At 42.5% G+C, this 24056-nt stretch overlaps 1 protein-coding gene across 9 annotated transcripts in view; it reads left to right on the top strand.

The window, feature by feature from the left end:
- Positions 1-24056, top strand: part of TNIK (TRAF2 and NCK interacting kinase) — a 410943-nt gene that overhangs the window by 376331 nt on the left and 10556 nt on the right. For 4 of the 9 annotated variants that reach the window (XM_061415948.1, XM_061415957.1, XM_061415982.1 and 1 more), the window contains 7 exons: positions 2828-2957; positions 11056-11220; positions 14649-14760; positions 14980-15066; positions 15573-15743; positions 16448-16591; positions 20333-20467. In XM_061415948.1, coding sequence (XP_061271932.1) covers positions 2828-2957; positions 11056-11220; positions 14649-14760; positions 14980-15066; positions 15573-15743; positions 16448-16591; positions 20333-20467 — 944 coding nt within the window. The remainder of the gene's footprint in view (positions 1-2827; positions 2958-11055; positions 11221-14648; positions 14761-14979; positions 15067-15572; positions 15744-16447; positions 16592-20332; positions 20468-24056) is intronic. The other 5 variants (XM_061415967.1, XM_061415990.1, XM_061416004.1 and 2 more) reach the window with 2 other exon arrangements.

Raw genomic sequence — 24056 nt, forward strand, 5'->3', positions numbered from 1 at the left:
ATTAATACATGACACACTGAATGAGCAGATATATACAGAAATTCGCAATACAGCAGACAAATCCTGCATAATAGAACAGCCGTTCTAAGAGGAATTGATCACCATTTTAGAAGACTGACTAAGTAAGAATTATTGGCATCCTTTAGTTAGTCTATAAGGAATATTACTAGTAGAACTAATGTAGCATAAAATTCAAAACAGCCCAAACTGATCAACATTAAAGTTTATCATTAAATGAAGCAGTTCTGGCTCATAAAATTGACCCAGGAAGAAATAGTCACAGAAAAATACTCCATGAAGTGTAAAACCGACAGTGGTTAACACTCTACACTGTGAAATTTGCTATTGATTGAAAATTGAAAAAAAAAAAAAAGAAAATTGACAGATAAATATTAATAAAATTTTCATCTTTAAATTGTTCCAGGAAAAATTGGACCTGTTAGAAGTAGTGACCACAGAAGCTTTGGAAAGATTATACAGACAAAGAAGCTGATTGGTGTATCATATCTTTGCCATAATATCTGCATAGAAAACAGTTGGAACCAGTGAAGGCAATTTTACTAAAATTATGATGAAAATGCAAAAATTGGGGAAGAGTTGAACTGAGATATGTAAAAAATTAAGTAAGGAATTGTCTTACTGGAAAGAGCCCTAGGAAGTACTTTTTTCATGAAAATTCACCCATATTGAGATATTTCTGATTAAAATGTTTGGACTTCCCTGGTGGCTCAGATGATAAAGCATCTGCCTACAATGCAGGAGACCGGGGTTCAATCCCTGGGTTGGGAACACCTCCTGGAGAAGGAAATCGCAACCCCCTCTAGTATTCTTGCCTGGAAAATCCCATGGATGTAGGAGCCTGGTAGACTACAGTCCATGGGGTTGCAAAGAGTCGGACACAACTGAGTGAGTTCACTTTCACTTTTCAGAATCAGAACATCATCAGAATAAAGAAGATAAGTGGAGGCAAAATATCCTTAATATTTGAACTCAGGTGGGACTCTGTAATGGTGATAGAGAACTTGATTGTATGGTGTCAAGCTGGTGGTGGCCACCAGGCCAGTCTAGCCTCTGACAGTGGCAGAGAGTGCCTGAGTGACAAAGGAAAGTGCCTCCCTTCCTAGGAAGCTTTGGCTCTTGATAAATGCTTAATTTACTGACTTACTTGTCTTATATCATCTTGTCCCAAAAAAGAATTTAAAGGTGCTAAGAAAAAATACAAGATAAAACAGATTTTCAAATAAATGAGTAAAGAAATCATAGTTATGCGAATTATTCTGATATACCAATCTAGCAATACACCAGGAATTCATTACATCAATTTCTTTTTCCGTATCTCTGTAACACTATTAATAGCTCCTTCCTGGGAGTGAAATATTAAAAATACTTCTTTGAAATTTCTTCCCAAACACATTAATTCTAACCCATATCTAGATGTATTTAATTCAGAGTTCAGCCTCAGTATAAAAGAGAGTTAGCTGCACAGTAGGGTCACAATAGGTCCAGCATTGAAAACTGAAGTCCTGCAGGTGCCCACATCACCTGTCTGGTCCTCGGTTTCCCACAGTGCTTTGGTCTGTGCCAGGGGCCACAGCAAGCATCAGTGTCTGCTCTCAGAGCATATGTCAAGATCCAATTCCCTTCTTCCACTGTATCTTAAATAGAAGAGCAAGAAAAAAACTGAAATAAATATACCACAGTGTAAGGTGATTACAGAGACTTTTTAAAGTACTGGATGTTCTTGAGTTAAACAGCCTCGTTAATGGATGCCTGGTACACCAGAATGCTCTTCATAGATATTTATTCTCTATAAAACAGTGTAAATCCTATTTATCAAATGATTATTTTTATACTCCTATGCTGTGCTAAGTTCTGTCCTGGATACTGGGTATTTAGGGATGAGCAAAAAGTCAAGAATTCTGCCCTCACAAGCATCTTTTCTAATGAGAAAAAAGAAAACTGGAAGAGTCAGAAAGATCTAGAATTGCAAATCATGATGAGGACTATTAAAGTAAAAGGATGCAGAGCAAGAAGAGGAGCTGGTGGGATAAGATGTGGATGGCTGGTGAGAGACGTCTTCTCTGGGAAAATATCGGTTAAGACGAAATCAGATGGATGATAGGGAACCAGCCAGGTGGGGTAGAAGAGAGCTTTCCAGGCAGAGGAGACAGCATGTACAAAATTTAGGGTGTCCGCTGGTCAGAGAGGAGTAGGGAGGACTGGGAGATCTTGCAGAGCCCAGTTGCTTACGCTGGCTAACAGGCAGAGAGGAGGACCATTAGGAAGAAGACAAGGGACACTGGAAGTGGGACCCCAGTTCAAGCATCCTTGCAGTATTAAAGATTAAAGTGGAATGTACTTGAGGCCACTGATCTGTACACTTAAATTTTATGTTATATCTACTTTACTACAATAAAATATATTACTGTGGACAGGAAACAGATGTTCCCCAAGCATTTGTTTGTTCAGTTGCTAAATCATGTCCGACTCTTTGCGACCCCAGGAACCACAGCACACCAGGCTTTCCTGTCCTTCACCATCTCCTGGAGTTTGCTCAAACTCATGTCCATTGAGTCAGTGATGCCATCCAGCCACCTCATCCTCTGTCATCCCCTTCTCCTCCTGCCTTCAATCTTTCCCAGCATCAAGGTCTTTTCCAATGAGTTGGCTCTTCACATCAGGTAGCCAAAGCATTAGAGCTTCAGCATCAGTCCTTCCAATGAATATTCAGGGTTGATTTCCTTTAAGATTGACTGGTTTGATCTCCTTGCTGTCCAAGGGACTCTCAAACATACACTGTCATGAATACTGTTCCTTCCTATTTCAGACCCACAGGAGCTCCCGGGAGCGCTGAACAGTACAATGTGGGAATGGTCGGCACACACGCGCTGGAGACCTCTCATGCAGATACTTTCGGCAGCAGTATTTCAAGAGAAGGAACCTTGATGATAAGAGAAGTAAGTTGGTATAAAAACTGTATAAGTGTATTTCTTAATTTGTTTTTATATTAGAGCTTTCACAGAGGATGCTTACAGCATGTATTTTACGGAATGAAGGGTGGGGGAGGGAGAAGGGCCCATGTTTCTAAATGGTTGAGTGATTTTAATTGTCCACCTTCTTTCCCACATCCTTCCGAGCTTTTGCAGTGTGACTTAATCACATTAGTCCAGATTCTTCAGTGGAAGCTATGCAAATTCGAATATAGCATTTGGAAACCCAGATGTTTCCTAGCACAGGAAAACAGAAACGAATGGTTATTCAGATAGCATCAGTGGCCTTGCTGTGCCTCCTTCATCCCACTCCAGGTTTTATCTTTGTGCATTTTATGTAGAAAATGCTCTCTGGTTCCAAAAATGGTGATATCATCTTATCCAGTTAAATGAAGTTAAAAGACTGTTAAGCTGTCCTGGTGAAAGAACAAAGAAATAACCAGATGTACGTTAAAAAAAAAAAAAAAAGCACCTTATCATTTTGAGTAATTTTGCTTTTTTAAACTCTAGGAGCGTTATTTTGGAGGGGCAGGGGTCACACATTTCCTTTCACCTGCCCCTCCAGCGTGCAGTGCTTCCCCATTGTATCTGTGCTGACCAGAAAGGCCTGGACATGTTAGGATCCATCTTTTCTCATTTTTCACTCCATCATCACTGTGTGAGTTTATCAGCAGGTCTTTTCTTAGAAGGAAATTAGTGGCTGGTGACGCTGTGCAAAGTTACTTGACCTCTCCCTGCAGCCGTTTTGTCATCTATAAAATTTCGTAAATAATAGTAAATGACTCACAAGATGATTGGGAGGATTCAATGAGCTAATTGCCTCAGTTCAGTCGCTCAGTCATGTCCGACTTCTTGCGACCCTATGGATCACAGCACGCCAGGCCTCCCTGTCCATCACCAACTCTGGGAGTTCACTCAAACTCATGTCCATCAAGTTGGTGATGCCATCCAGCCATCTCATCCTCTGGTGTCCCCTTCTCCTCCTCCCCCAATCCCTCCCAGCATCAGGGTCTTTTCCAAGGAGTCAACTCTTCGCATGAGGTAGCCAAAGTATTGGAGTTTTGGCTTCAGCATCAGTCCTCCCAATGAACACCCAGGACTGATCTCCTTTAGAATGGACTGGTTGGATCTCCTTGCAGTCCAAGGGACTCTCAAGAGTCTTCTCCAACACCACAGTTCAAAAGCATCACTTCTTCGGTGCTCAGTTTTCTTCACAGTCCAACTCTCACATCCATACATGACCACAGGAAAAACCATAGTCTTGACTAGACAGACCTTTGTTGGCAAAGTAATATCTCTGCTTTTCATTATGCTATCTAGGTTGGTCATAACTTTCCTTCCAAGGAGTAAGCGTCTTTTAATTTCATGGCTGCAGTCACCATCTGCAGTGATTTGGGAGCCCAAAAAAATAAAGTCAGCCACTGTTTCCATTGTTTCCCCATCTATTTGCCATGAAGTGATGGGACCAGATGCCATGATCTTAGTTTTCTGAATGTTGAGCTTTAAGCCAACTTTGTCATTCTCCTCTGTCACTCTCATCAAGAGGCTTTTTAGTTCCTCTTCACTTTCTGCCATAAGGGTGGTGTCATCTGCTTATGTGAGGTTATTGATATTTCTCCCGGCAATCTTGATTCCAGCTTGTGCTTCATCCAGCCCAGGGTTTCTCATGATGTACTGTGCATATAAGTTAAATAAGCAGGGTGACAATATACAGCCTTGATGTACTCCTTTTCCTATTTGGAACCAGTCTGTTGTTCCATGTCCCGTTCTAACTGTTGCTTCCTGACCTGCATACAGATTTCTCAAGAGGCAGGTCAGGTGGTCTGGTATTCCCATCTCTTTCAGAATTTTCCACAGATTATTGTGATCCACACAGTCAAAGGCTTTGGCATAGTCAGTAAAGCAGAAATAGATGTTTTTCTGGAACTGTCTTGCTTTTTCAGTGATCCAATGGATGTTGGCAATTTGATCTCTGGTTCCTCTGCCTTTTCTAAAACCAGCTTGAACATCAGGAAGTTCACAGTTCACATATTGCTGAAGCCTGGCTTGGAGAATTTTGAGCATTACTTTACTAGCGTGTGAGATGAGTGCAATTGTGCGGTAGTTTGAGCATTCTTTGGGATTGGAATGAAAACTAACCTTTTCCAGTCCTGTGGCCACTGCTGAGTTTTCCAAATTTGCTGGCATATTGAGTGCAGCACTTTCACAGCATCATCGTTCCTCCCCATGGAAAAGAAATGCAAAAAAGCAAAATGGCTGTCTGAGGAAGCCTTACAAATAGCTGTGAAAAGAAGAGAAGTGAAAAGCAAAGGAGAAAGGGAAAGATATAAGTATCTGAATGCAGAGTTCCAAAGAATAGCAAGGAGAGATAAGAAAGCCTTCCTCAGCGATCAATGCAAAGAAATAGATGAAAACAACAGAATGGGAAAAACTAGAGATCTCTTCAAGAAAATTAGAGATAGCAAGGGAGCATTTCATGCAAAGATGGGCTCGATAAAGGACAGAAATGGTATGGACCTAACAGAAGCAGAAGATATTAAGAAGAGGTGGCAAGAATACACAGAAGAACTGTACAAAAAAGAGCTTCACGACCCAGATAATCATGATGGTGTGATCACTGACCTAGAGCCAGACATCCTGGAATGTGAAGTCAAGCTAATTGCCTAGAAGCATCCAATAAATGTTACCTATTTTACTTCAGTTTCTCCACAGCATCAGGCTCTACTTTTACTTGCTATCACTTCCCACTCTTCCTTTCTGAAACATAAACACATATCATCTGTCATTCCCCTTCTTTAGCCAGGATTGATTAGAAAACACTAACCACAAGCTTTACTCTCCAAAAAGGCAACGGGCATCTCATTTTTGTAAGAAAGAAAGGAACTGTAGTTTTAGGATGAATAAGGCCTTTGAAATAATGATGAGCAGTAAAGCTATAACTGGAAGACTAGTTCGCAAAGCAGATTTCTAGAATTTCATTTTATGGCCTTGCTGAATATTTCAAGTAGACTTTAAAGAGCCCTTTCACGGAAGCCTGGAATGAAAAATGGACTTGGCTGCTGAAGTTGACATTGTGTCGTGCTGGCATATAAATCTCCTTGCGTGGTAAATGGACAATTTCAGTGGAAGTGTAGAGGGCTTCTCTCACTACACCCCGTCACCAGGGAAAACATAAGGGGAAATGTTCTGGACTGAGTTACTCTCTGACTCCAAATTAAAGGACTCCAATTTCTAATGTGGTTTCAGATTTGCTGGAACCTTTAGGACAAAGTCAATACCTTGACATGGTTATTTGGAGCCACATTTTGAGCTCAGTCACCAATCAAATGGCTCCGTAATATTTAAAGCATTCCAACACTACGACCGCAGCCAGTCACCTTGAAAATTGTGTTCACCAGTGTTGTATATAAGTTTGATCTATTGAGGACCCTATAATTTTTTTGTCCTCTCGATTTCTAAATTCTACGCTTTCCAAACACAGGCTTTTAAAACAACAACCTGAGTTGGAATCCATTTAAAATGTGTGTATTAAAAAGATAAATACAAATTAAAGTGTGACCAAGAGAATAAGAAAGTAGAAACTCTTAATGGTTCAGTTCCATAAGATGAACGTCAAGGAGAATCACTCAACTCAGACTTCCCTAGTGGTCTAGTGGTTAAGAATCCACCTGTCAATGTGGGGGGCACAGGTTCGATCCCTGGTCTGGGAAGATCCCACATGCCACAGAGCAACTAAGCCCGTGTGCCACAACTACTGAGTCTATGCTCTAGAGCCCTTGAGCTGAAACTACTGAGCCCAGACGCTGTAGAGCCCATGCTCTGCAACAAGAGAAGCCACTACAATGAGAAGCCTGCATATCTCAACTAGAGAGTAGACCCCGCTCTCCGTAACTAGAAAAAACGCTGCACAGCACAGAAGACCCAGCGAGTTCAAAAATAATTTTTTTTTAAAAGAATCACTCAGCTCATCCTTCTCATAGGAGTGGACGAAATGGTTCTATAGGAATGCACTGGCTCCCCTGTCCATGGTCCTGTCGGAGACACAAATCCCCCTTGTAGCACACACTGCTGCCTTGCTGGTCTACCTTTCCCTCGCCTACGACCCCATAGGACCTTTCTTTACTCACTCTCTAGAACACCACCACACCATGTATCATCTGCCATTTTGTCCACGGGGGAGCATCTGCTGAAAGAGCTATTCTTATTCACAGCCCACTCTTCACCCCGAAGACCCCTGGGGCCTGGCTCAGCTTCCCTTCCTCCTAGAAGCCTCTTCATGGGCCTCTGTCCACAGCACCTTCCTCATTACCCAGCTGGTATCTCTCCAAGGTCTGTTCATGCCCTGAACCAGGATACTGGCTTACCCATGAAACTGTTTGGGTTATAAGTAATAGGAAAAAAAAAAAAGAATCCACTTACAACAGCTCAAGAAAACAAGGCAGGGGACTTCCCTGCGGGTCCAGTAGCTAAGACTCTGCACTCCCAGTGCAGGGGGTCCAGGTTTGATCCCTGGGCAGGGAACTAGATCCCATGTGCCCCAAGTAAGAGTTTGCACACCACAGCGAAAATCCCGAGTGCTGCAACTAAGACCAGGCACAGCCAAATTTATAAAGTAAATTTAAAAAAGGAAAATAAAGGCTGAGCAGGTATCAAAGATTGGGGAATAAGGATTCAGAGGTATTTCCTAGAAGGAATCAAAAGCAGAGAATGAGTTGGGACCCTGAGTAGAGTTAGAATCAGAAACTGCAAAGGGATGAGGAGCTCAGGCAGCTTCTCATGGGCTGGTCTCCGGCCTTCTTGCCGCCTGGCTCTTTTTATCCTTATCTCTGTCCCTCCACTTTCTCCCTTGTTCTCTCTCTCCACATACCAGGTTTCTCTTCTGCAACCTTGTGCTCTGACCTCTCCCTACCACACCCCCCACCAACACTGCAAGGTGTTCACCACATCCCAGTTCAGATGCCCAACAGAGACTGACTGGTATCTCTCAGACTAACTGGAAATTCCAATGGGAGTCTGGTTGTAGTTAGCTCAGGTGTCCTGGTCCATTCGATCAGCTGTGGCCAAGAGCAGAGCCACCCAGGACAGCAGTGGCCAGAGCACCCAGGCTCTGCCATAACACCTGGATTTCACCACTTACAGCCCATGTCACTCAGGGCAAGTTAATTGAATTCTTTACACTGAAGTTTTTCCATCTGTAAAATGGAGATGATGGAAACTAGCTCCTGGTGGTACTGTAAGGATATGGACCTAAAGTGTTTAGCACAGTACCCAGCATATACGGATACTCAGAACACTCCAGTGCCCACCCCGTGGCACTAGTGAACACATGAAGAGTTAGTTAGGACTCTTTTAATGAAATCATAAAGGACAGAGCTGCTGGTCATTTATCTTCATGTTCCCAGCAGAATGCGTGGCACACAGAAGGTGTTTAATTCTAAGAGGGTGCTGGTTGAATGCACAAAAGGGTGATGACTCAGAGTGGGAAGATTCAGGGGTCATCGCTGAATTCCTTCAGGCTTCTCAGTGTCTGCACCATTTCCCCTGTGAGACTCTTCCAGTCTTTCTTTTATAACTAGTATGTCTACATTGAGTTTTGGCTTGAGACGGAACGCTGCTGATCCAAGAGAGACCACAAAACTCTAAAGAGACGGTGCATGATTTATGCTACTCGGAAGTTGTGCGGAAAACTGTGAAAAGCTTTTCAGCATTCCAACAGAAGTTGGCAGGACGGAGGAGCTGCCCAGGACACATAAAATAGGAGACGATAAAGTAAATTAGAACTGAACCCCTTAAATGTCATTTAACAGATGAGATGTTCAGATGAGCACTGTGACAAAATGAGTCCAGCAAATGCCCCTCTCCTGATCAGTCATGGGCCAGGAGCACTGTGCCAAGAGACACGGAGGACACTAAGGCTTTCCAGCTATTTCTCAAGCTTCCTGGCGACATCAATTACATGCACCCCTTCAGGAACTTGGGAGTCTTTCATCTTCCCCCAAAAGGGCCTCCTTTCACTTCAGCCAGAGGCAGGTGCAGAGCTTTAATTGCAAAACCAGGACAGGCTCCGGAAAGAAGGAGCACCAACCCTTGCCCACGCCAGGCCCAAACAAGGCAGGGAGGGTACCTGCCGTGCTCCTCATCGAGTCCTTCATGTTCAGCAAAATGCTCCACACTTAGTGGATATTCAGAAATGTCAGTCAAATGAATGAAAAAAAGAAAAGTCAAAGAAGGGAATCATTACTCAAATTAGGTCTCCTATAAGAAACCTCGGTGAGCCAGCCACATAAATGTTAAGTTAGAAAGTACAGTCCTGGACAGGACTACAGTGTGGCCACTGGCTTTCTGGGAGCAGAATTTTCTTGCAACTCTGTGTTGCTTTTCTAAAATTTTTGGGAGGAGGCTTTGCCCTCCAGGGCAATGATTTCCAACCTGTTAAGTTATGCAGCCCTGTCAGTAAGACATCCAGGGAATGCCACATAATACAGTGCATTTATTTATTTGCAAATCAAGCATTTGTCCTTTGGCACTAACATAGTATATATATTATAAAGTACCTTTAAAGGACATTGAAAAGGGGAAATTACAGGCCACCCTTCCCTTCGTGACTGCATTCATGCTGAGTCAGCACAGTCTTTCCCAGCTGTCCTGGGAAGGGGGAGAGAGGAGACGGGTAGGCTGGTGGGTGGAGGGGACAGTGGGGAGTGGTACAAGGACCTAACCGGAAATGGGAGGGATCTCCCAGGTCTTAGTGGGGAAGTTTGGGCCCCTGCCAGGACTGACCCAGCTGATAACTTAGTGACCCAGAGTCACTCCCTCGTTCCCAGACCTTTGAGGAAGACTTTTCTTGGAGCACAGATTCCTCAAGGGCCTGACTGGTGCAGGCAGAAGGACCCCAGCTTGCCCAGTCCAAAGCTGGAGGGGCATCCAGCCAAAGCAGACACATGGCCAGGCTCTGCTGTCTTCATCATCTTGGGCTGTGTGATCTTGGACTGCTTATTTAACATCTCTGAACTACAGTTAATAAATGAAATAATACTTGTGTGGGGGGGAATGGATGCTATAAACAGTACTTCAGATGCAGGGCTGGTCATGATGACTTCATTTTTTGGAAAAGTTGTATTGGAGTATAGTTGATTTACTATGTTGTGTTAGTTTCACAACGCTTTGTGTAGCAAAGTGAATCAGTTATACATATAAATATATCCACTCTTTTTTTCTTCAGATTCTCTTCCCATTTAGGCCATTACAGAGTATTGAGTAGAGTTACCTGTGCTATGCAGTAGGTCATTATTTGTTATGTATTCTATATAAAGTCATGTGTAAATGTCATTCTCAGTCTCTCAATTATCCCTCCCCCATCATTTCCCCTGGTAACCATAAGTTTGTTTTCTACATCTGAGAGTTGATTTCTTTTTTTTTTTTTTTTTAACCAGTTCCTGGCACAAGGCACCATAGTTGCTTACTGAGAGATTCAACATTAGTGATAGTGGATGTAAAGCCTTATTTTCAAATTATCTTTAGATTGCTTCCTTGTTTTCTTTGTAACTCCCATCAGCTATGATTAGTTAATCATTGGTTTGACCTCACAGCTGACTAAGAACCCTGTGAGTTGGGAATCATCTCTGCATTTTCTAGAGTATCCTAGGCATGGATTATTAATGTTATCTCAGACTACTGCTTCTCTTCAGAGATGTTTTAGGTCAGGTTATTGTTTTTTATTTATGTCATTGTAACCTCGTGATGTGATCTGGTATGCACACAGACACACTGCAGAAGAGGAACATCATGTGTGGTCCCCGCCCAGCCCTGCTCCGCAGTTCACCTGTGGCATTATTATCTTCCCACAGGGCACCCCCACATCATATGTGCCCCCTGACTGCCCCTCGTGCAGGAGTATAATGCCCTAGGGTCAGTCCGTGTACTAAATAGTAGCAACCTTAACCTTTCTCTTACATGAAACTGAAACCTGAGTGTCTTCCCACACCCCAGTGGGACGGTTTACAGGCCACTGTGCCTGTGCTGTGTGAGGGATGATGTCACTTTTTGTGTGTTGTGCGCCCCCCAGCCGTCGGGAGAGAAGAAGCGACCTGGCCACAGTGACAGCAATGGCTTTGCCGGCCACATCAACCTCCCGGACCTGGTACAGCAGAGCCATTCCCCTGCGGGGACCCCCACCGAGGGCCTGGGGCGCGTCTCCACCCACCCCCAGGAAATGGACGCCGGGACTGAAGTAGGTGCTGGGTAGGAGCCACAACAGCTCTGTTCTGATTTGGAGATTCTGAGACCCCAGTCTCCTCAAGAAGGAGGTTTTGACAAGCTCCCAGAAACCTATTTGGTTGGGTTCTGCAGGCTTCCCAGGTGGCCCAATGACAAAGAATCCACCTGCAAATGCAGGAGACCCAGGTTCGATTCCTGGGTCGGGAAGATGCCCTGGAGAGGGAATGGCTACCTACTCCAGTATTCTTGCCTAGAGAATCTCCATAGACAGAGGAGCTTGGCAGGCTACAGACCATGGGGTCTCAAACATTTGGACATAACTGAGCGACTGAGCACACATAACTACTTATGCATATACTCAAGTGGAGGCAGTGTTAGAAGCAGAGCAGTGAAAAGTTCACAGGTAGCAGCTCAACCAATACCTGTTTTTACAGATGAGAATACTGAGGCTCAGAGAGGTTAAGTACCTTGCCCAAGGCACACAGCTGGTTTGTGACAGACCTGGGACCAGAACTGGGACCTCAGTCTCTCAGTTGGTAAAGAATCCACCTGCAATGGAGGAGACCCCAGTTTGATTCCTGGGTCAGGAAGGTCCCCTGGAGAAGGGATAGGCTATTCACTCCAATATTCTTGAGCGTCCCTGGTGGCTCAGCTGGTAAAGAATCTACTGCAATGCGGAAGACCTGGGTTCGATCCTTGGGTTGGGAAGATCCCCTGGAGGAGGACATGGCAACCCACTCCAGTACTCTTGCCTGGGGAAACCCCGTGGACAGAGGAACGTGGAGGGCTGCAGTCCATAGGGTCGCAAAGAGTCAGACATGACTGAGAGACTAAGCATGTCTCTTAGGCTAGGGATGAAAACTTCAGCCTGTAGAGATTCCAAGGCCAATAACTGAGGTTCATATTTACATTAACTTAGTCAAACTAAATTTGACTTAGATGAAATAAGGTTGAAATGATTTGTTTATGAAAAGTAGATACATTCTCAAAGTGTTCATCTTCCTAAACTCTAAATCGCTCAAGAAAGGGAGAAATGGGATATTATCTTTCCTCCACAGAAAGGAGTCTGGGAAAAAAGCCAAAATAAAAGCAGACTGTTAGGCAGTGCTTGTGCATGTCCTTGACCGAGCAGGTTGGATGAGGTCATGCTGCTTGGTCATGTTTCACGAATGAATAGTCCTGTGAATCACCATAGACTCTGCTGCTGCTGCTGCTAAGTCACTTAAGTCATGTCTGACTCTGTGTGACCCCAGAGACGGTAGCCCACCAGGCTCCCCCGTTCCTGGGATTCTCCAGGCACGAACACTGGAGTGGGTTGCCATTTCCTTCTCCAATGCATGAAAGTGAAAAGTGAAAGTGAAGTTGCTCAGTCGTGTCCGACTCCTAGCGACCCCATGGACTGCAGCCTACCAGGCTCCTCCATCCGTGGGATTTTCCAGGCAAGAGTACTGGAGTGGGTTGCTATTTCCTTCTCCATAGACTCTACATGTATTTATATAGCATATGCACTGCTGTTTTTGATGTTGTCCAAACGCTGAGTTTTTATAATGCACCATTTGGATTCGAAAGTTATAGAGCAGATGAACTTTATTTGTTGCAGGGAAAAGAACACAGAGCATTCTATTAATATTACAGCTTCATGCACCGTGGACAGGTTTTTCCTATCTGAATACCTCTTTGGGTACCAAGGAGGATTCTGTGTGGTTGGACTCTGCTTAAAATTCTGCTGCTTCCCCAGCTCTAAGTGGGAATGTTGGTACTTGCCACACCTCCTTCACAGACTTCTAAAGATTGAAGGAGAGGATGTCTGTGAAAGTGCTCTGTTTGGGAGGGGGAATCCTACCTTGTGAAGGATGAAATGGTTTGGATTCATAACATGAAGGGGAAATATTGAATCAGATTGGGCTTTTGTGGTTTTCTCTTCATGTGTTTAGGGGTTTGGGGATACAGGTTTTATTTTTACATAAAACCTTTTTAAAAAATGAAAACTTAAAGACATTTATCCCCCCAAAAGATGTTTCTTGTGTTCATGTTTGAGGTTTATATTTACATTAATTAGAGGAGCCTGGTGGGTGTAGTCCATGGGGTCGCTAAGAGTCGGACACGACTGAGTGACTTCACTTTCACTTTTCACTTTCACACACTGGAGAAGGAAATAGCAACCCACTCCAGTGTTCTTGCCTGGAGAATCCCAGAGATGGGGGAGCCTGGTGGGTTGCCGTCTATGGGGTTGCACAGAGTCGGACACGACCGAAGCGGCTTAGCAGCAGCAGCAGCAACAGATGAAATAAGATTGAAGTGGTTTGTTTATGAAAAATAAAAATATATACATTCTCAAAGTATTCATCTTCCTAAACTCCAAATCACACAAGAAAGGGAAATCTGTTGGTGATATTAAAAGGATTTGACAATAAGAGACAAAACAAAGAGATGGTTATTGAAACTCCTTTGGCAAAAGTCAGATGTAGAATATCATGACATGAAGCCTTGAAAGTTTAGTGTTTCCTAGTCTGGTTCTGATTTCATAGTTGAACAGTGCTGTCCAGGCCCCTCAGTTTATTTTTTAAGTAGGCTGTCAAGGTGCCTGCAAGCCTCATATCTTCATGAGGTCCCTAGATAGAGCAAAAAGCATATAAGTATGAGTTGTTTTAAGGAAACCATCATGAGAAGGAAAAAAATCTTTATTCCCTGGAAGAAATTGTCTCTGAATTGCAGATTTTAAGGCTTCTTGAGTCAACACCAGTCCACCTGCATCACCAGGCCAGCATGAAAGGCCTCAAATGGGCCAGGAGGGAGTCGAGTGGCTCGAGTGTCCAGGATGAAGTGCTGCTATGTCCACGTGCTTACTTAACTCATTGCCAATTTGTCTACTTTTCTTAAGACTACTTAGTCAGTGGGAGGTTGCTTTTACTTCGAGAGAGTGATAATCTTTCTGTCTCCACAGCTATCTTACCAGATAGTAAGGTACCACATGTGGCACATAATGTCATTTGCTCGCTGCAGCTCTTGCAGTCTGATAATTCACGAACTCCTACCAAGATCTAGTGGTTAGTAAGGAACCAATACCAGGAGAAGCTAGAGAGAGAAGCACACACTTTGACTTGGTGGTTAGGGTGTATACAGTTGGATAGTTTGAAGACTCTCTAGTAAGCTTCCCCTGTGGCTCAGCTGGTAAAGAATCTGGCTGCAGTGTGGGAGACCTGGGTTCAATCTCTAGGTTGAGAAGATCTCCTGGAGAAGGTGAAGGCTACCCACTCCAGTATTCTGGCCTGGAGAATTTTATGGACTATACAGTTTATGGGGTCACAAAGAGTTGGACACAACTGAGCGACTTTCACTTTCACTTACTAATTTTAAAGCCCAAGCAGAGTATTGTTAGCGTTGTTGGTTACTGTGGTATTTACCTATCTGCTCTTCTTAATCTTCTTGCTTATTGACTAGTATGGCCTGGGGAGCAGCACCAAAGCCTCCTTCACCCCCTTTGTGGACCCCAGGGTATACCAGACATCCCCCACTGATGAAGATGAAGAGGATGAGGAATCATCAGCTGCGGGTAAGCTAGAAGTCCCCGATATTTTAGAAACAGCTTGCTTTTCCGTTCTGATATGGCCTGATAAAAAAAAATTAATTCTTCATTCAGTAGTTTAGCCATTAACTGCTTAGGCCCTGTCTTAAAAGGAAGACTTTTAATTTTTTTATCGGATTCCTCAAAGTTCTGGGTTTTTTGGTTTTTTTTTTTTTTTTTTCATCTTTTCTGTTTTGATTCTGGTAGGAACCCAGAGGTATCCAGGGGCCCTGGGAAAAGCTGTTCCTCCGAGATCTCCAAACTCACCACCTATTTCTCAAAAGCAGTTTCTGGGTACAATGCTGTGCACGCCATAGATACTTAATAAATGCGTGTTGAGTTGTGTTGAGTTCTAGGTGTGTGCTTCCCACTGCAAAAGTCCGGCTGATTTAGAGGAGAGTCTTGCTTTCTAGAATTCTGCAACTCACTAATCATCAGACTCACCTTAGTCCAGTTTGTCGATGGATAATGTGGCATTTCAAAAAGTAATCTTTCCTGCCTATATTACAGGAGATGGGGATGGTATATGTAATTTTATGAGATGAATATTAATTCCCCCAACTGCTCAAGTAGTGTCTATAAACCTGTTTTACTAATAGATAAAATACTGCTTTTATGAATGACTTGTACTTGATTCTACTAAAAAAAGTGTAAAATATTTATAGTTTCAGCATTTCTTTGCCTTTATTATAAAGCACACTAAACAAGGAAAAATCCTAGTGTTTTGAAGCCCCTTCTCCATGTCTCCATTGGTTTATATTTCAAGATGCCACTGATTTCTTTGATTCTTTTTCTCAAAGCTCTGTTTACTAGCGAACTTCTTAGGCAAGAACAGGCCAAACTAAATGAAGCAAGAAAGATTTCAGTGGTAAATGTAAACCCAACCAACATTCGGCCTCATAGCGACACACCGGAGATCAGAAAATATAAGAAGCGATTCAATTCAGAAATACTTTGTGCAGCTCTGTGGGGTAAGTTGGTGCTTGTAACATTCATTAATGGATTGAAGAGGAATCTTACCATCAGAAGACTGTTGATTCAATCATGGGTGTTAGAGTCCTGACTTGGGGCTGTCTTGGCCTCAAGAAAGATCAAGAGCAATTTTATATTTAGAAAGAACTGATATACTCAGGATAACAGAAGGAGATCCAAAATGATCTTATTGCACAACAGGGATGGGCTGAAACCAGCAACAGATGTAGCTCCCACTCAGTACTCACCTACCATGTGCCCACAGTGTGAGCATATGTGAAAGGTGAGAGGACCAGGAACCACTGCATGAATATGAGTGGGGTGAAGCTTGGCGAAGTCTCAAGGGGGATTTACCGAGAGAGCCAAGAAAAGGGTGGGTGTCACAGGAAAGGAATAAAGGCAGATTGTGCTGGCTTTACAGCCATGCCTCAGGCTCCTCTCAAGAACACTATTCTAGGCAGTAGAGCAGCTTCATGTAATGAATGCTGGTTCCACTTTATAAAAGAAAAGTAATTTCATTACTAGAGCAACAGTGATTTAATTACTATCTCAGAGCTTCTACTTCTACACTGTCTACTGTGGTATGCCTACTTGCTCACTAGTTTATATTTACAAGGTACAGCTCTTAGGTTTTACAGGGACCCCAGACACAGAAGAATAAAGCCTGTAAGAGTCAGTCTTGGGACCCTTCATAAATTTGCAGGTGTAAACCTCCTGGTGGGAACCGAAAATGGCCTGATGCTTTTGGACCGAAGTGGGCAAGGCAAAGTTTATAATCTGATCAACCGGAGGCGATTTCAGCAGATGGATGTGCTCGAGGGACTGAATGTCCTCGTGACAATATCAGGTATGTTGTGAGATGACCAGGTCTGCACGGGTGGGAAAGGTGATCGCCTCACTTCTGAAGAAATAGTAAGCTCTGCTCGTCCCACCAGCAGGTGGCATGGTGAATTACGACAGCGCAGCGAGTGACATCACCCATATTTTCTAACTCTGGAGATTCTGACCTTCCAAGGGAAGTCTCTCACCTCTGCCCAAAATCTGAATCAGACAGAGACGTGATAGCTCTGTGCTTATGGGGCTTTACCTCTACTGGGACTCAGCAAGGATCTTTTTAAGGTGTCTGCACTCCAGTCACCACTGTCTGTTCTCAGAAGGAGAATATAAAAATGTAGGCTTCTGGGAGTGAGAAATTTTGTAAGCAGAAATTTCTCTGGTCTCTTTTCTTGTAAGAACTGCTTTAGCTTATAGTGAGTGCTGCTGGCCCTTAGGTGATTGCGTCTTCGAGGAGATTTGACTGTAGGAATCATTATTGCTACACTCCGCAGCTTTCTGGTTCACAAAAAGAGCCTTAAAAAAGATGGAGACAGGGACTTCCCTGGTGCTCCAATGGTTAAGAATTCATCTTGCAAAAAAAAAAAAAAAAAGAATTCATCCTGCATTAATGTAGAACAGTCCATAAAAATACTGAATCTCTATGCTGTGCACCTGAAGCCAATATAAGATTGTAAATCAACGATATTTTAATACAAATAATACAATTAATCAATGTGGAAAAACAAATAGAAAAAAGAATTCATCTTGCATTGCAGGAAATTTAGGTTTCAATCCCTGGTCAGGGAACTAAGATCCCATATGCTGTGGAGCAACTAAGCCCACGCACTACAACTACTGAGCCCATGTGCTGCAAGTACTGAGCCCACATGCTGCAAGTACTGAGCCCGTGCCACAACTAGAGAGTCCGTGCCCCACAACCAAAGATCCCGCATGATGTGACTAAAACCCGACGCGGCAAGTAAATAAATAAAAAATATGGAGACAATAGTGAAGGCCTTACTACTCACAGGTTAGAAATGTAACCTGAAAGACTCTGTCTGTTGAAAGTTTTTCCTTACAGATGGTGTTTGAAGGAATTTGATAAATAATGCCCCTCTTGCCCCCTCCCATCCCTTCCGGTATGAAGCCAACTGTACCCCTGCACGTTAGAACCCCCTGAAGAGATCTAGGATGCCCCCAGACTAGTGGGTCAGAGTCTGGGATGTGACCCGGGTCACAGAGGCTTTGGTGGCTACTGATGTGTCTCCACTGTGCAGCCAAGCTGGAGAACCAGCTTCTGTTTCTCAAAGAGACACATTGGGTTCCTCCTGGGTTGAGTCTCAAATAGGGTTTAGCTCTTAAGCTGTGCTTCTGTTTTGAGAAGATACCTTCATGAGATGCCACGGTTCTGTCTTTTACCTTTCAACTGAATGCTTAGTTTCGTCTCTTTTTATCCTCCCCAAGCAAAGGTTAACCAAGTAAATTCTTCCTATATTATCATTTAATTCAATATAGTCCTTTATTTGGGCTTTGCTAGTGGCTCAGATGGTAAAGAGGAGAAGGCAGTGGCAACCCACTCCAGTACTCTTGCCTGGAAAATCTCATGGGCAGAGGAGCCTGGTAGGCTGCAGTCCATGGGGTCTCTAAGAGTCGGACACGACTGAGCGACTTCACTTTCACTTTTCACTTTCATGCATTGGAGAAGGAAATGGCAACCCACTCCAGTGTTCTTGCCTGGAGAATCCCAGGGACAGCGGAGCCTGGTGGGCTACTGTCTATGGGGTCGCACAGAGTCGGACACAACTGAAGTGACTTAGCAGCAGCAGCAGCAACAGATGGTAAAGAATCTGCCTGCATTGCAGGAGACCCAGGTTTAATTCCTGGGTTGGGAAGATCCCCTGGAGAAGGCAATGGCAACCCACTCCAGTATTCTTGCCTGGAAAATCCCATGGACAGAGGAGCCTGGCGGGCTACAGTCCATGGGATTGCAAAGAGTAGAACACGACTAATGAACTAACACAGTCCTTTATTCTGGGTATTGAGTTCTTGATTGCTGCACCTCCAAATCAAATTTACAGCCATACATCTGCCAGACACCTACCAAAAGGGGAAATGATATCAGAAAATTCATGTTCAAGCTTCATTATGTGATGCATCATTTTTAAAAGTGTATTCCCTGCTATCATGAAGCACATGGGTAGGGAAAGAAGAAAATGAAAATAGAAGCCAAAGATTCTTGAAGTGCCCTCTGATCTGTGTTGGCACAGGGAAAAGAAAGCACCAGCCTCCTGCCCATCCTGGCTATTGTGATCAATGCATACTCAAGGCCTTTGGCTGCAAAGAGGAATAATAACTGCACAGTGGTTCCCTTAATTTCAGTAATAAATATATTCTTCTGTCAAATCCAGTGTGCAGTGCTTTAATGAATTCTCTTCCTCTGTTATATATCACATCTGCAAAACATATTTTTTGACAAGAAATCAAAGGAAAAGTAAGTACCTAAGAAGTGGGTAAATTTCTGATCACTTAGAAAAAGCCACCCTAAAGGACAGTTTCTTATCTGGTATTTAGATAATCTCGGATGGTTGATTAAATTTAACTCCTGTATATACCTCAATGTTTTTATTTAAGGTGTTTTCTTGTCATCCTAAGGATTCTTTACTCCAGGATCACTTTACCGACATTTCCCAAGGGGAACTTGTACATTTTTGCACAAGTACACATCTTTTTGTCCATTCTTATTTCTGTTTGGTACTTCTTTCAGGGATCTCAGCACCATAAATTCTTCCAGGGCTATTTTCTGAGCCCAGATTGCCTTCACTGAACTTGTTTCTCATATCCTTATGCAATGCCTTTTTCTGTTTAGTAAAATGAAACTACGACCAGCTGTCATCTTTAAAGTAAGAGAGGCGGCGAGTAAGAGGCTCTGCATTAACATATGGTGTGTTGGGTAGAAGATGAGGAAAAGGCGGTCACACCTGGAATATGCTAAAATGTCCGTCAACACTCCTTCATGTAATTGGATTAGAATGTTTTGGAATGCTGATCAACTCTTCTGTTACAGAATTAGGTCTTACTGAGCAGACATTGCCCTTTGCATTGGGAGGAGTGAATAAGAGTAGCTTGCTCAAATAAGCTTCCCTGGTGGTCTAGTGCCTAAGTCTTCCTGCTCCCAATGCAGGGGGCCCAGGTTCAGTCCCTGGCAGGGTAACTAGATCCCACACCAAAGACCTGGCACAGCCAAATAAGTTAAAATTAATTTAATAAATAAATAAATATTCAAAAATAGAGTTCATGTAAAAGAAAAAAAAAAAAAGAAGCTACCAGAAAGTAAAAAGTTGTTGTTGTTCTTTAGTCACTAAGTCATGTCTGATTCTTTGTGACCCCATGGACTATAGCACACCAGTCCTCTGTCGTCCACTGTCTCCTGGAGCTTGCTCAAATTCATGTCCATTGAGTCAGTGATGCCGTCTAACCATCTCATCCTCTGCTGCCCCCTTCTCCTTTTGCCTTCAGTCTTTCCCAGCATTAGGGTCTTTTCCAATGAGCTGGCACTTCGCATCAGGTGGCCAAATTATACAATGATTATTTGCCCAAAACACTTAAAGCTGTTTTAATCATAAGTTCTGGCAGATGCAAATCTTTGATGATGCTGGTTATTACGCCTTCACACATGCATACAATTGTAAATAAAAATAAAATGGAGATGGGAAGGATTAAGAGAAAAAGCTGTCTCCAGACCTTGAAATTAAAGCTCTTGTTATTTTAACAGGAAAGAAGAATAAGTTACGAGTTTACTATCTTTCATGGTTAAGAAACAGAATACTACACAATGACCCAGAAGTAGAAAAGAAACAAGGCTGGATCACTGTGGGAGACTTGGAAGGCTGTATACATTACAAAGTTGGTAAGTCTCAAGATGTGGAATTGTTTGCTCAATCCAAACTATTCAGTTAAGTTTCATTCAGTTTTTTTCTATCAGATACTGGTGATGCATCTGTGACCAGTTTAAGACACTGCTGGAACCTTAAATATGCTTGCATTATTTCCCCAAAAGTCAGATCAATGAAGTTCAAAGAGTGCGTTCAGAATAAAGTCCTAGACTCCTCCCAAAGACCCATTAAAATGACAATAAAGGAATAAAAATGCTATCAACCCACAAGGACAAAGGGACCAGGAGAAGACAAACCAGATAACAAGAGATGTCAAAAAATTGAACAAGAGTAGTTAGATGACTTGGAATAGACCTAACTGATCAGTAAATGCTGAATTCTAAGTCTGCTCTGAGGAAAGTCATCAAAATCAACCCAGTCACTCGACAGAACTCAGAAAGGCCTAGGACCTGAAAGGTCTAGGACCTGAGGCCCCCAGTGTATTTGAGGTGGAGGTGAGGGTGGGACTAAAAATGGGAGGATTGTTGGAAAGCTTCTGAACAGCAAATCCTACAGAGCTCAGTCAGGCAGCCACCCTCCCTGACTGCAGCAGATGAAAGGTGGACACAGCCAGTCTCTTTATGGGGAATAATGAATTATTATTCACACACACACCTTATCCTGCGTGGCTCCCCAATTGTTGCCAGGCATGCTTGTATCCCCAAGCAAGAGATTGAACGATTGTCTTTGGATTAGCTAAATGGCCAGAAAGAAAAGATGTTCAGGTACTAATATTTGACATATTGTGAAAAGAGCATGCTATCTAACCACCTTAAAAGTGAAGCCCATCAGTTGATAAGCCCACAACAGCATACAGTGGGGAAATCCACTCATAGGAAGGAAACTTAGAAAGAAGGGACTTCAGAGGAAACAAGGATAATGAAGAGTGGAACAAAAAAAAATTTTTTTAAGAAACTATAATAACTTCAGGGAGATTAGAAATACCATTTCCATAAAAGAAGAATAGGGTTTAAAAAAAAAAAAAGATGAAACAAGGTTGGAAAATGTCATTCAGAGAACAAGGAAAACACCTTGGAAATTAAAATATATAGGCAGGAATAAAAAGTATAATAAAAGGTTTGGAAGATAAAGATGAGAAATGTCCTAGAAAATGGAATGAAAAAGGAGAATGGAAGAAAGGAAGAAAAAGGAGAGGATGGGTAAGAAAACAAAAAGATTCAATCCAAGTGGTTCAAAATCTAAGTTACATGAGTTTTAGGAAAAAGAGAAATTAAGAAATGGAAGGAGAAGAAGGCACCAAAGAAAAAATACAAGAAAAGACCTCAAAAATCTCCAAATAAAAAGATGCACTGAGTACCCAGTATATGAAAATGAATGAAATACTGAAAAATGAATGAAAAAAGACTTACAAGAAGACACAGCAACATGAGATTTCAGTACCCAGGAAGTGAGAAGGCTCTTAAAGCTTTCAAATTACAGGTAAATAATTCCCTGGTGGTCTGGTGGTTGGGGCCCCACCCTCTCACTGCCAAAGGTCTAGTTTTGACCTCTGGTCAGGGAACTAAGATCCCACAAGCTGCACCATGCAACCATAAATAAATAATAAGTAAATAAACAGTTTATATATAATAGACCCAGAATTAGATGGCCTGGGACTTATAGCAATGCTGGAAGATTAGAAGACAACGGAGCAAGATCTTCAAAGTTCTAAAGGAAACATTTTTTTTCACTTAGTAATTTATAACCCATCTGTATTAGCCAGGGTTCTCCAGAGAAACAAAACCAGTTTGTGTGTGTGTGTGTGGAGAGAGAGATAGAGAGAGAGAGAGAAATTAGTCCAGAGTGGGACAATGGAGGGTTCAGGAAGAGGTAACTCCAAGAAAAAAAATGTTACTAATAAATTACCTGTCATATTTGACTGTATTAAAGGCATTTATAACACTAACAGCAAGTTTCCATGTGCTTAGAGATAGATGTATAAAAAATAGGAAGTGGAAAAAATTGGGGAAAACAAGAAAGGAATTATAATAAGGGTATACCACATGTCTCCTCTATGAACGGTAATGATTTTAACACAAGATATTGACTTAACCAAAAATTGTAACTATAACTGTGTTGGAGGTGTGAGGGAAGAAGAAATGGGTACATTTGAGAGACAGAGAACTAGAGAGAGGAGGCGGTGATAAGAGACAAGATCCTTTCCATGCTCCAGAGTCAGTAGCTAATATCAGATAATATCCACAAATGAAAAAAAAAACATTATTAGCATGTCATTGAGAAATATGGAAGTGAATTACAGAAGAAGTTGTTGAAAGTACATTAAAGACAGGATATGCAGAGGTATGCTATAGAAAAAGAATTCAGAGAGCAAGAATTTGGTCAGTTCAGTTCAGTTCAGTCACTCAGTCGTGTCCGACTCTTTGTGACCCCATGAATTGCAGCACTCCAGGCCTCCCTGTCCGTCACCAACTCCCGGAGTTCACTCAGACTCATGTCCATCGAGTCAGTGATGCCATCTAGCCATCTCATCCTCTGTTGTCCCCTTCCCCTCCTGCCCCCAATCCCTCCCAGCATCAGGGTCTTTTCCAATGAGTCAGCTCTTTGCATCAGGTAGCCAAAGTACTGGAGTTTCAGCTTTAGCATCAGTCCTTCCAATGAACACCCAGGGCTGATCTCCTTTAGAATGGACTGGTTGGATCTCCTTGCAGTCCGTGGGACTCTCAAGAGTCTTCTCCAACACCACACTTCAAAAGCATCAATTCTTCAGCTCTCAGCTTTCTTCACAGTCCAACTCTCACATCCATACATGACCACTGGAAAAACCGTAGCAGTTATCCTGGGCTAATTTCTTTAGGATACAGAATACTCTGAGTGTTCAAACGTTTTATAAAAGATAAAGTAAAACAATTGCTGGGACTTCCCTGGCAGTCCAGTGGTTAAGAATTCACCTTCCACAGCAATGGAGAAACAGACATAGAGAACAGATTTATGGACACAGTGGGCAGGGGAAGAAGGAGAGAGTGACATGTATGGAGAGAGTAATGCGGAAACTTATATTACCATATGTAAAATAGATAGATAGCCAATGGGAATTTGCTGTATGATTCAAGGAACTCAAACAGGGGCTCTGTATCCACCTAGAGGGGTGGGATGGGGAGGGACATAGGAGGGAGGTTTGAGAGGAAGGGGACATATATATACTTATGGCTGATTCATGTTGATATTTCAGAAAACAGAATTCTGTAAGCAATTATCTTTCAATTAAAAATAAATTTATTAAAAATTATTAAATAATTTATAAATAAATAATTATTATTAAATTAATTTAAATAATTAATTAATATTAAATATATTAAAAAAGAATCCACCTTCCAGTGCAAGGGGCACAGGTCCCATCCCTGGTTGGGAAACTAATATCCCACATACCGTGCTGTGCGACCAGTAAAGAATTAAAGCAACTCCATGTGTATTGTCTTAGGCTGTTCAAGATGCTATAACAGAATATGACAGGCTGGGTGGTTTATGAACAACAGGAGTTTGTTTCTCAAAGCTCCAGAGACTGAAAAGCTCAAGATCAAAGTGCTGTCAGATTCAGTGTCTGGT

Source organism: Bos javanicus, chromosome 1 (genome assembly GCF_032452875.1).
Source record: "Bos javanicus breed banteng chromosome 1, ARS-OSU_banteng_1.0, whole genome shotgun sequence".
NCBI lineage: Eukaryota > Metazoa > Chordata > Mammalia > Artiodactyla > Bovidae > Bos > Bos javanicus.